The sequence below is a fragment of the Vipera ursinii genome, assembly GCF_947247035.1.
Source record: "Vipera ursinii genome assembly, chromosome: 4".
Lineage (NCBI taxonomy): Eukaryota > Metazoa > Chordata > Lepidosauria > Squamata > Viperidae > Vipera > Vipera ursinii.
The window spans coordinates 34,405,021-34,418,432 of NC_139514.1; the positions used below are offsets into that span (position 1 = coordinate 34,405,021).

Sequence of the window (13,412 nt, forward strand, 5' to 3'; positions counted from 1 at the left end):
GCACATCAAGGGGATTTCCTTCCAGTTTAAATTATTATTTCAATGAGAGTTCAACTTTCTTGTTATTTGCCATCTTGGGTGTATTAGAGTGGCCCAAGAGAGAGTGAAGGAAAAACAAAAATAATTCATCCTTCTGATTACTTAGTCCAGTGTCCTTTTATAAACATGATGCTTCTTTCATTAGCTATTTAGCTGTCACTTTTTTTATCAAGGGACACCCTGATTCACATTTTTATAATAACAATGTTGGAGGGTTAAAAGGTGAAGCAAAATAAGTTATAAGGTTGGGGTTCCATCAGCCTGGCTGCAGTATTGATATCCCTTTATTTAATATTTTCTAGGTCACTGTCACATGACAAAGGTTTGGAGACAGTTTAATTTTCCTGTCCTTGTAATTTTCATTCACCATCCCAGGTAAGTATGTAAACTGTATATAAAAATTGCTGATAATAAGATAAAATCTCCTGTTTGGGATAAAAGCTGCTTTATCACAATGTAGTAACAGATGCTATAGATTATAAAATATACAAAACAGTTATACAGTAAAGTGCTTCACAACTGTAACTAGTTGAAATGGTAATAATTAAAAAGATATAGGTTAAAAATAATATAGAGTAGATGTATCTTAGAACTAGAGAACAAGTTCATCTGATTTTAAAACTGCAGATATTCAATACAACACTGATGCTTACTGAAGTTTCTCGTCTTTTTTATATTAATTTTAATTATTTTTATTGTATACATAAAAGTTGAGTATTTCTCTCATAGTACTAATAACATTCCTACTGCAATATATATAATGAATGGCATTCTTATGTCAGTGTAATAACTTTGTTGTAATTACATTCAATATTAGGATGTGTGCCTTTTTAGAACGGAGGAAAATTTTCATCTCCAAGTCCAATTTACTTTTTTTGTATAATTTAAATTTTCTACTGAAAATAATTTTCCATATTTTAAATGTCTGTATAAAGCCACCCATCTCTCAAGTAGTGACTCTGTGCAGCATACAATAAACATATGGGAATAAAATGTAAAAAAATCCATTCATTAAAAAGCATAAGGCATACATTACATTAGCTAGTCACCTCAAAATCTCACTGGTCCCCTGACATGACAGAGGCAGGTTTTGAGGAACTTACTGGAAAATAGGGATGGAGCTGAGGGGCAGAGGAATATTCCATTAGGAGGCTACCATGGCAGAGAAGGCAAGCCTACTCAGGGCCACCAAGTGTAATGCCTTAACAAAAGGGACCTACAACACATCTTTTTCTGCTGGATTGATGGAGGAGGAGTAATTGAGGAGAGCAATCACTCAGATAACCTTGCCCTGTTATGAAGGGTTTAAAGGTCAAAAATAGCATCTTAAATTGGACCTAGAAGCAGACTAGAACCAGTGCAGTTCATAAACCAGAGGTGTAACAATTGGTATACTTGGAGCACCCATAACTGACCCACTGCATTTTGCATCAACTGAAGCTTCTGGGTACTCTTTAAGGGCAACCCCATATAGAACGCATTACAGTGATCCATATGGAAGGTGACTAGGGCATGATTGACTGAGCAATGCCCTCTGATTTAGGAATGAGTGCCATTGGCACATAACACAAAGCTGTGCAAATGCTCTCCTAACCACGACTGCCACTAGTTTTTTTAGAAGGAGTCGTAAGTCCCGAAGTCCTACCAGATTGTGCACTGGATCTGTCTAGGAGTCCAACCCCTGCATTAAAGATGTTATAGTCCTAGAACTGGCAAGGCCCAAACCCCAAAGACTCTCAGTCTTGCCAGGGTTAAGCTAAAACCTGTTTTTCCTCATGCAGACCCTCATATTCACCAGGATAGGCTATTCACTGCATTGCTTAATTTTCCACTATTAGGAAAAGTAATAATAATAATAATTAATTATTAGTAATTATTGGAACATAGCATCTATAGGAACACTAGTATTTTAGGTCTTACAATTTTTGTTTTGTTTTTTTAATTATTTATTTAACAGTATTTATAGCCTGTCCCAACCTTGAGAGACTCAGGTTATAAAAAAGATCTGAACAATAAAAGTTAAAAGAAGTTCACAAAATTAAGGCATCATCAAAAAATCATCAATAAACGTGGGTGTTTTTGAGGTTGAATATTCTAAATTAAGGGCCAAACCCACACTGAATAAAATTGATTTGATCTGCTTACAAAATATCAGCCAAGTTTGGCTTTTTAAACCTCTCTGGTCGACACTTTATAAAGTGAGACTGCCCCAGGAAGACCTGTTACCTGATTCATGCCCCGTGAACTTTACATAGAGGTGGGTATTGTGGCAGACCCTCTCTTGATTATTAGACCAGACTTGCAGACTTGATTCTCCATCATGTTGCTTGATATATTATTGATATGCCTTATTATGGACTATGTGCATTTGGCTCCATAACCTAAATCTTTTAAAAAGGTCTTAGTAGTTCACTCTTATATGAATGGATGCTCATATTTGTTTTGCCATTTTAAATATGTTATGTTTTTAAATATGTTGTTTTGGGTAATGAGTAGTTTCATTTTTTTACTATATTTTTTATTTTATTCAGAACAAAGTTAAAATACAAAATGAGAAACTAAATAAGAATCCAAGAAGACATAAAAGAAAAAAACACAAAGCAATCAGAACATTAAAAAGGTGCATCAAAACAATAACACATTTTACACATATTATCCCCTGTAGTTGAATACTGATTAATATATTACTATATTAGTTCCCACCCCTTGTGAAACAGGCCCTCCCAAAATTTTTAAACTACTAAATCTATTAATAACTTGTTGACCTGTCTTCTGTATGTTACATTAGTGACAAAGTAGTTAACGGGGAAAACAATAATAGTAAAACAGAACAAAATTAAAGTTTCAAAATTCTCTATTAACTAATTGTAATCCACTCATAGAAAATTTACCATGACATCTTAACTTTCCCGAATCATCGCAAAAGTTATAGATAGATCATTGGGTCAAAAATCCATGTTTGTTTCTTAATATCCTCTCTTGTCAATTGTTTAATTAAATGTAGTAAATTCAATCTCCAGAATAGGTCTGTCTTCAAGTCAGATTGGAAGCAGAAGTAGTTAACAGTTAACTGTAATAAATCCATCCAGTCTCCCTTTATCTGCATCCCTCTTGCAAAACGTATACCACATAGTACGATGTGATTTAATTATTATGTATTAGGAATATTTCACCTGTGTTATATAAGTGGTAAACAAAGAATTTGCTCAGATTCCCTACTGAAATAAATATTCTAGCATAAAAAAACCCTTCTACCTCATAGCACTAGTAAGATAATAGATGTTCAAATCCCTTAATATGCAACTACACTAAAATTCTATGCCTAATATGAAGTATGATGATGTAAGAAGGCAAATTGTTTTGTCTTCTCTCACATTTTTGTATTACTGCATAATTTTAATACTGTAAGTAAATAATATTTATTGTCCTGATCACATACATATACACACACGTACATCTTTGTTTATTATGTGTTATAAATATGCAATTGTATCAAAACCTTACAAGTATAAAACTGATTTTTTGTACAAACTCTGTCATAGATTAGTTTTAGAAGCAGCTTAGTATTTAGTAAAAAATGTAGTTTTTAAAGACACCGCTGAAGTAATTTATGGTAAATTTGCGCACAGTGAATTGGAAAGTGTCCAGAAACTTAAATAAAAATGCAACTAGTCCTCGACTTACAACCATTCACTTAATGATTGTTTGAAGTTATAACCGCACTGAAAAAAGTGACATTACTGTTTTTCACACTTAAGACCATTGCAGCATCCCATAGTCACATGATAAAATTTCAGACCCCTTAGGAACCCGTGCATATTTATAACAGTTGCAATGTCCCAGGATCATGTGATCACCTTTTGTGACCTTCTGACAAAATCAATGGGGAAGCCAGATTCATATAATAACTCTTTTACTAACTTAATAACTACAGTGATTCACTTAACAACTGTGTCAAGAAAGGTTATAAAAAACTCACTTAATAACTGTCCCACTTAGCAACAGAAAATTAGGGCTCAGTTAAGGTTGTAAGTCAACATCTTCCTGTATATCAACACATTTTTGAGTGCATATTTTTCAAATCAAGATGTTGAATTAGTATTAGTATAAGTCTGGATTTAGGTAAACTTTATTTATTTATTTATTTATTTATACCCTACTTTTATTATTTTTACAAATAAGTGGCAAACATATCCAGTATACTTCCTCCTATTTTCCCCATAATAGCAACCCTGTGAAGTGAATTAAATTAAATCAGCTAAATTCCAGATTTGACTTAATCTTTTCATCGTATATTATATTTTAGTTGAATAAATAACGTTAACCTTTAAATTAATCATATAGAAAGCATGGCTAAGTTTGAATCAAGTTCAAAGCTATTTGAGAATACAGTTACTAAGTATCCTTAGGATATTTAAATAAAATCTAGATAAATGCAGGTGTTTCTAAATAGATAACTAGATTTGGTAATTGTTTAGCTACTTTACGGCAGGGCTGCTTTTTGAGAGTGCTTTTTGATTTGGACTATCACTGAATTCAAAGATAGTGACTGGTGGAGACTATTTTTGCACATTTGCAGCTAGTGTACAGGTACAGGTCCTACTATTCTTCCTGAGCCAGTAAATTATCCATGGCTTAATTAAATCCTATCTTAATTACTGCAGGAAACAATCCTTGAAAAGGTACCACAAGTTGTAATTAGTTGAAAAAGAGGCTGCTGTCCCACACTAGGTACAAGAAGCACATGGTACTTGTATGGTATTTATCTGTAATGCCCTAAAGGTACAACAGTACCTTTAGGTGCAGCTTAAGGTGCAACTAAGATATGTTTTTAGTTACAAATTTGCCAGTAATCACAATCTGCAGGAGAGGTTCTACTGACGATTTTTCTGGTATCAGGTGCTTGTTTTGTTGTTTATTTATTAGATTCATATCCTTATTTTCGTCAGGAGCTCAAGGTGGCATGCAGTGTTCCCTCATCTCATTTCACACAACAATGATCCTGTGAGGTGTGTTGTGCTAGGAGGCTGAGAGAAAGGGCTTTCTTCCATATTGCTTCTGGGTTCTCTTCAGAGCTGAAGTTGGTCCATTCTATCTTCCAGTTAAAAAAAATCTAGAAGGATATTTCCAAAGGCCAGAATGTTAATTATCAGTTGGTTTAAGAACTCTTTTTGTCTGTTTAAATTTTGTTTGCTACTTTGTGGGTTCATTTGAGCCAAAATAGATTATAATGGAATAAATTAATAATGTCAATAAAGTTATAGTTTTGAAGCACTTCAAATGCTTCATTCACATGACACAAATGATGCTCCTAGGTTAGTTCAGTGCAACTTTCATCATGTATAACTGACAAAGACCAGCATCCTTAGTAGTGTATTAAGAATTATATTTTTATCATATCCAGAGGGGTGTTGAATTAGAAAAGGCTGTGAATGCAAAACTATTATTTGTCCAAATATTATAATCCATCATAGTTCAGAGAGTAAGTTTCTATACTAATCACAGATCTGTCAACCACATTTTAAAAAGTTGGGACCAGTATGTAAAACGAGTCTGATGCTCAGTAACAAATGAGTACAAAAACTCTGGAAGCATCTTTTTTTTACAGAATGTGATTCATGTCACTTAACTGGGAAAATTGGTTTTTAAGTCTGAATGTTTGTGACTGGAAGGTTCAATCAGCCTCTAAAGGCCTCTGGGAGACGTCATCTGTTGATCTGGTATGAAGTATTATCAGCATGCTGATGATACCCAGTTGTACATTGACATCCCAGCCAAGCTGAAAATGTTATAAAACTCCTGAACCAATGACTGGAGATTAGTGGTGATTAAATTCTCCCAGATCAGCATTGCTGTTTATCAACAAATATCTGGTGGCAATGGTCCAAGTAGTTATTCTTGACAGAGTTGCAGTTCTCCCCTCAAAAGGTAACTTGTGACATGGGAGTTCTATATGATTCCTAACTCATGCTTAAATAATAGGTGGAAGGCACGGACTAAGCTTCCTTTGCCCGGCTCCAGCAGTGCACTAATTTCAGCCCTACCTGGTCAAAATGAAGATGCTTTTGTGACAGTACTTCACATCTTGATCCCATATGGCTAGACTACTTTAATGCTGTGTATGTAGTATCTCCTTTGTGGAGATGACTCAGAAGTTGCAACTATACAGATTGAGGAAGCCAGGCTACTAATGTAATCCAGTTGTGCAGATTAACACCAATTTTAAGGTCACTGCATTAATTGCCAATAGGTTTTAAGGCATAATTCAAAGTTCTGATCATCACCTTTAAAGCTCAATATGGCCTACCTGTATGATATATGAAGAACAGTTTGTCAGAGTTGAATAAGCCTATTTTATTCAAAAATTCCCCTCCTTGTGTTGTGAACCAGAATAATCGTGACCCCACCCTATGGAATAATGTACCACGTAGCCCCATCCTACCTAACATTTTGCAACACCGTGAAGACCTATTCCATGGTTCTTTTGGCCTTGATGGATAGTAAATGACATATTCAGGAATTACATTTTTGTTGATACTCATTTGGTTGCTTTTATTGCACATCATCAAGAAACTTGATTCACATAGTAATTCATGGGTAATGTAAAACAAATACATTAGCAGGTGAATTCCATTCAAAATCGTGAATCAGATATCAAGAATACAATAATGTAAAAAAAAAAAAGAAAAGTTAGGATTTTTTTCCCCTATTTTTGGTTTTGCTGTCTGTCAGATCTAAGTTAAATGCCAGATACTTCAGTCAGGGACTTTGAAAACAAGGTCAAGATGCCTGATTCTCTAAGTACGGTTACAACTTCTGGGTCATACCTGAATACAACCAGTATTAGTGATCAAAATGGAACATTTTAGAAACTAACTCAGCACCTGTCAGGTAAGACGAAAAAATTCCCCTGCTTTAGAATATTCCAGACTTGGCCCTGACTCTTCAGTTTGAGCAATTGGTTAATTGATTCAACACTAGCCAGCTTTCAGACTGTCCCCAGAAGCCTATTTCTTTTTCTAGTGTGCTCATCTGCCTGCACAGAGCTGGCTTTGCCTGCAAACAGCTATCCCTGACAATAGCTCTGTGTCTACTGCAGATAGGAAAGAGCAGCAGAGTCATGATAATTTAATCCAATAGATCCATAGAAAATAATTGATGGATATTGTTCTGTTGATCATGGGGAGGAAAACAATACTGTTTATCTTCAAATTTAATTGAATATTCAAAAATACAGCATGCTTTACTATGTGCAAGGTAGGCCAGAGAGCTCTTATGGTCCTCAGCAGTGTAATTACTTTGTATTTTAATGATGAAGTGAAATATACAGGCTCTTGTATTGTTATGTAACAATTATGGAGAATTCATTTGGGCATGTGCAGACAGTAAATATATAAAACATGGGAAGCATAAAAGTGAGTGTAATCAATCCCTGTGGAGATGACAAGGTCATCATCTGGTACAATATTCCAAGTTCTGTATGTGACTCTTAGCAGAAAATATAAGCATTCGTTTTGAAACATCCCTTAGAGGACAAGGGTGGACTTAAGTGAGAAATTAGATGCAATATACCGGTTGTACTACTGACAATGAAATTAAGCATGAGTGACAGTGGCAACAATATTCTATGAGGCTGAGGGATAGCAACTGAACCATTAGCAGGTCGGGGACCTTATCCAGATTCACTTTGAAAGATGGTTATGATTAATTATATAATTTATCATAAATTCTAATAGTTTTTCTACTAGATTTGAAACTGGTATTATGTACATGTAGGTTGTATACAATAAATGCATTTCAGGCACTTCGTTACATTCTAGGCTAGAATATATATTGAGCTTCAACAGGGGACAGTATCTGGCCGTGTCTGAGTTGGAAGCTATATGCAAAAAGTTTGCAAAAGTTTAGCTATCTCAAGTTGAATTGTAAGTTTCAGGGAATCCTTAAGTGAACAAAAGCTTAAACAGTTACATCAAGGTGAAATAATACCTTTGTAGACATTTATATATCATTGTCATCATTCTAGCCATTGTCTATCCACTGCAGGATGAAGGCCTCTTCTGCATGTTTCCAACCAATACAGTCGTGAGCTTTCTTTTGCCAGTTGGGTCCATAATACTTACTGATGTCGTCAATCCATCTTGTTTTATGTCTCTTTATGGATGCTTTTATCAAGTAGAATCCATTTCATAACTGCCTTAGTCCACCTGCCATCAGTTCTTCTAGCTATATAATCAGCCCATTTCCATTTCAATTCTTTTACTCTCTTGATGATATCATAAGACATTTGTATATATACTTGGTATTAATGTGTATTGGCTTACAGATTCAAAATAAAACAGGGAATATGAAGTTGTAACACTCTTTCAGTTAGCAATTTGTACCATCTACTTTCACAAAAATTATTGCTTTCAAATATTTTCAAAGCCACCAAGGCTCTGTTCTTGCTTTTAGAATTTGTTTCTTTGCAGAATCTTCTAGCTCAGTAATATTCTTAGGACCCTTGTATATACTACATATCTAAGATCTCCCAATAGATTTCATTAATATTTTGAGGAATTCTGAAGACAATTCCAATATCTATCTGTCTGTCTGTCTATCAATTGATGATTTGGAAGTATATTTTAGATTATTGTCTTGCTGAAATATCCTATTTTTATTTTAGCTTTAGAAGTTGGCAGTGTTCAAAAATCTACCAAGGAGATGATACAAAGTATGATTCCTGTGTTTTATATTTTTCTTATTTTGAATCTTTAAGCAATTACAGAAAACGTTGAGTTTAACTTTCTGCAGTACAGAGGCTATGTCAGTTTCTGATCAGTTTCACTGAAGCATACAATTTTTCAAAGGTTGATTAAACTTTTCCATATAGCTTTAAGTAGAGGTGAGCATGTTTAGTACATAGATGGGAAACTTATCAGAGACTACCCAGGCTATAGACTGATGGAAAATTTAAAAATATCCCGGAAAAGGCAGTAAAAAACCACTTCCATGCACTTGGCAAGTATACTGTATGGATACATCTATAAAGTCTTGAGTCAAACTTGGTTCAAGAGATTTTATATATGCTTTCCAACTAAATGTAGATGAATGATTATTGCATTAAAGTTTCATGTTCTGAACTATTTAAGGAATCTTTGGCAAATTCTCTTGAATTAGGACATATATTAAACTTGCATATGCAGAATGCACAAATTACTTCAAAGCATGGCTGTTTTGCATACCTCAGTTCTGTTCTACCTTTATTATATATATAGACAATGAGAGTGCAGTTGTTTTGCAAGTTTTTTAATCTGTTAAATTGGGCATTTACAATATATAATACATTGTGATTCATCATCATGTGTCTTTGATACTTTTGCTTATATGGTTAATTGTTTCCATGTATTACCATAGGCTTCTGGTAGGATGTTGGAGAAAAATTTCCCAAATTTCTATGCATATTTTATTTTGCTCCAAAGTCATAGTCATGCAAGGCTTCAGATAATCCTCTCTTCCATAAATGCATTACAACCAAAACATTATTATATTTTCGAAGGAATATATGGCTTCAAAATCCTACCTCATCTACAACATTTGAGATATTGTTATTCCTTCGTTTCTGTTTCATCTTGGTTTGTCATATAATAGTCATATCATTTTCCTACCACTTAGGATTTATCATATATAAATCATATAGATAAATCTTAAGTGGTAGGAAAATGAGGAAATGAAAGATAATGGTATGTAAAAGAAAGTTAATAATAAGACGGTTATTCCAAATATGAAGTCCTCAGTTAATATCATTCATTTAGTATCCATTCAAACTTATGGTAGTGCTAAACAGGGAGATTTATAACCAGTCCTCCAAGTTGTGGCCATCACAGCATCCCCACAGTCACATTATCACAATTCAAATAATTGGCAACTGGCTCACAATTAAAAAGATCACGGCATCCTGTGATCACTATTTGCAACCTTCAGTGCTGTTTTCTGTTTTTTAATTGATTTAGGTTTTTTTTCCCTATAGGGTAAAAGACAAATTTAAAGAAAAAAGGAAAGAAAGAAAAAAATGCAAGGGAAAAACTTCTAGTTAGGGAATATATGAATGACTTCCAACCTTCTTTTCAACATATAATTACAATCTTATTGTTCCTTCTCCCTCTTAGATGTTTTACAATCTACTTCAGCCTCTAATTTAATCTACTTTTTTTAAAAAAATCTTCAAATACATAAATCCATTTCATTCCTTTCTACTTTCAGCAAAAGGTCCAGATAAGGTTTCCAATCTTTCAGAAAAGTTTTTGATTTTTTTTGTCTGATCAAACAAGTCGGTTTTGCCATTTCTGCAAATTCTGATATTTTCAAAGTCCTTTCCTTCACTGTGGGAATTTTAGTATTCTAAAGCTGTTGGGCGTACAATAATTTTATTTCAGTTCTATACAGAATAAATTTACCATGAGTCGATTGAGTCGATGTAACAGTCAAATAAGGGAGAGCATAGTCTGTAGCTGCATAGTGGACAGAGCTAAAGGCACAGGAGGTACCCTCCCTATGTTTGGACTGTTGTGTGATGGTGGAAGCATTATATTTTATCTGGTCATGTTTTCTATGTCATGTGTTCTAATAAATAGAATTGTCTTTTTATCCATACTAAATGTTTTTTTAATTGTACATATGAAAACTAGTGAAAACTGTCTTCTGCAGTCTGTTATTCTCTTGACTTCATCTTAATTTTTCCATTCTTGTGTATTGATAAGTCTTGATATGTTAGCCATTTCTCTCTGCTGTCTCTCTTTGATAGAATCCTTTCTTTGCTGAGGTCAGTAAAGATATTTTTGGGCACAATCTGGGCTTGTCATTTATTTTATATATTCAATATGTCATTTCTCACATAGTAATTTCTAAAATCCACATTAACTTTATGGTACATAAAAACCTATGCCAACCAAACCTCTTGTTATGAGCTTCCAGTTCTTTCACTCTGGCTTCCAGCAAGCAAAGTCAGCAAGCAAAGTCATCGACAATGTCACATGATCATCATTTGCATCCTTCTACCAGCTTCTGACCAGCTAGCAGAAGGATGCAAATGAGTATCATGTGACATTGCATTTAATGGCCATGCAGGATTCACCTAATAACTGCAACTGGAACTGCCATCACAAGTCAGTGCAGTCACATGGCATTGCACTTTATAACCATGTTGCTTAATGACAAGAGTTCCTCGTCCCAATTATTGTCATTAAGTGAGAACTACCTGTAAGTTTCACTTAGTACAAAGAAACAAAAAGGATTTATTTTTAAGTTTTTCTATAGCAAAATAAATGTGGCTACTTTGCAACAAGTTTAGATTATGTAGATATAGTATTTTTTTTATTCCACATGTATTATCTTTATAAATAATCCAAGGCAGTGAACACACCTAATACTCCTTCTTCCTTCTATTTTCCCAACAATAACAATTCTGTGAGCCAAGTTGTGCTGAGAGAACATAACTGGTCCAAAGTCCCTCAGATAGCTTTCATCCCTAAGGCAGGACTAGAACTCATGTTCTCCTGGTTTCTAGCCTAGAGCCTTAGTCATTAGACCAAATTGGCTAATAAATTTTTGATGAAGCCCTGCCACTGCACAATGTATAGACAATACTTCAATGTTGTTGTTTTTTTAAGGGAAAAAAACATTTAAACTTGAATTACATGGCAGGAAACCAAAGTAAATGAGGTGGAACTTAATGCAATTAAATTAAAAAAATACCTAGAATCCTATGCATGTTTTCCTTAAAATCTCACAAAAGACAGTTATATCTTGATTCTGAGGATTGTAGTTGATGTACATGCAATACAATAAGTTGCAATTAATGGACCTTTTGCATGGAGATGAGATATTCCATATTTGGAAATTTAGATGGTTCTCTAGAGCAGAATTTTTGGATGAATCTTCCAATTCAGATTTTCTGAATTTTTGTATAGCCAAATAGTATAAGAGCTTCAGGTACTTGATTGAAACATTGGTATAATTGTAGGGAAAATGAATAATTTCATAATTTATTTTGATTAATGGGACCAGTTGAGTAAACACTAATTTAAATTATCTAAAAGCCCAGTCCTCCGCATATAAATACCACAAATCTTGGCTCATTTTATCATACTTAGGTTTTCATCGTGCATACTTTAGGGGCACAATTTATGAAAATGCCCTGAAGCAATGGAGTTCTGTTGACAAATCATCTCCAAAAGGCTGTTCAGTCTGAATCACGTGTAACATATAACTAAAAAGTAGCTGCAAAAAAATTAAAATAACATCTAGGGACTCAAAAACTTCTCTTATCTAATTTGTAGTCAGTGTTTATTATTTTATTATTGGAAAAGTGCTAGATAAAAATATCATGGAAGAGTGGTTAGGCAGAAGAATACCAATGCTTCTCAGATTTGCAAAAAAGAAGAACTGCCAACAGCTTACTCTCTTGAAATCTTTTCCTCTCCTATCTTCATCCTGCAAGGGGATGGGGAGTGATCCATGTCTGAAGCATTCGGTCCTTTGTCTGAGCCTTTCATGATTGTGTTGTTCTTTTTGTGTAAAAGAACAAACATCTTTCTTTCTTGAAATCTCTTTCTCTCCAATCTCTCCACTTTGTCGCATGAGAGGAAGGTTCAGACAAAGGAGCTTGCCTACAGACATCACTTGCTTCCCCCACTGTCTTCACTTGCAGAGCAGAGAGATTGGAAAGGGATTTCAAAAGAGTCAACTGTTTGCAACTCTGTACATTGAAAACAATGCTATCATGCCATCAGTGGGAATGGGTCACACAAAAGAGAAATTGCCTAAAAAAATTACTTGCCCTTGTGCCTGCTTAGTGTTTTCTGTACATATAAAGCAATATAATTGTACTAGCAACCCAGGGCTGGGATCCACAGGTATGTTATGTAACAACTTATAGTTTTCTTTTGAAAGTTCTTTCTCTCCATTCTCTCTGCTCTGGGGGGCAGACAGGAAGTAAGCATATTCTGTAGGTAATGTCCCCTTTGCCCATCCTCCCCCCCCCAATTCACCACAGAGCAGGGAAATTGGAAAGGGAGTACAAGGGAGTATACTTTGCTCTTTTACACATAAAAAGCAGTGTAGTCACGCTGCTGGTAGGAAATGTTCAGGCAAAGGAGAGCTTGCCTACAGAAATCACTTGTGTCCCTCCCCCGCCTGTTCTAGAATGGAAAATTAGAGAGAAGGGGATTTCAAGAGAGACTCCTGTCTCAGGCTACCAGCACAGTTGTATTTTTTTTATTGAAAAGTTTTAAAATACATTTTATCTTTAACAATCCCCCCTCCCCCTCCCCTACCTATCCCTCCCTCCCCCTCCTCCCCCCCCCCCCCCCGACTTCCCAGAGCTAAGTACAGGG

At 34.7% G+C, this 13,412-nt stretch overlaps 1 protein-coding gene across 4 annotated transcripts in view; it reads left to right on the top strand.

Moving 5' to 3' along the window:
* BBX (BBX high mobility group box domain containing) overlaps positions 1-13,412 on the top strand; it is a 94,290-nt gene that overhangs the window by 1,428 nt on the left and 79,450 nt on the right. For 3 of the 4 annotated variants that reach the window (XM_083361365.1, XM_083361369.1, XM_083361367.1), the window contains exon 2: positions 342-414. In XM_083361365.1, coding sequence (XP_083217491.1) covers positions 353-414 — 62 coding nt within the window. In that variant the 5' untranslated portion in view covers positions 342-352. Of the gene's footprint in view, positions 1-341; positions 415-13,412 lie in introns of those variants that run through there. The other variant, XM_083361370.1, reaches the window with a different exon arrangement.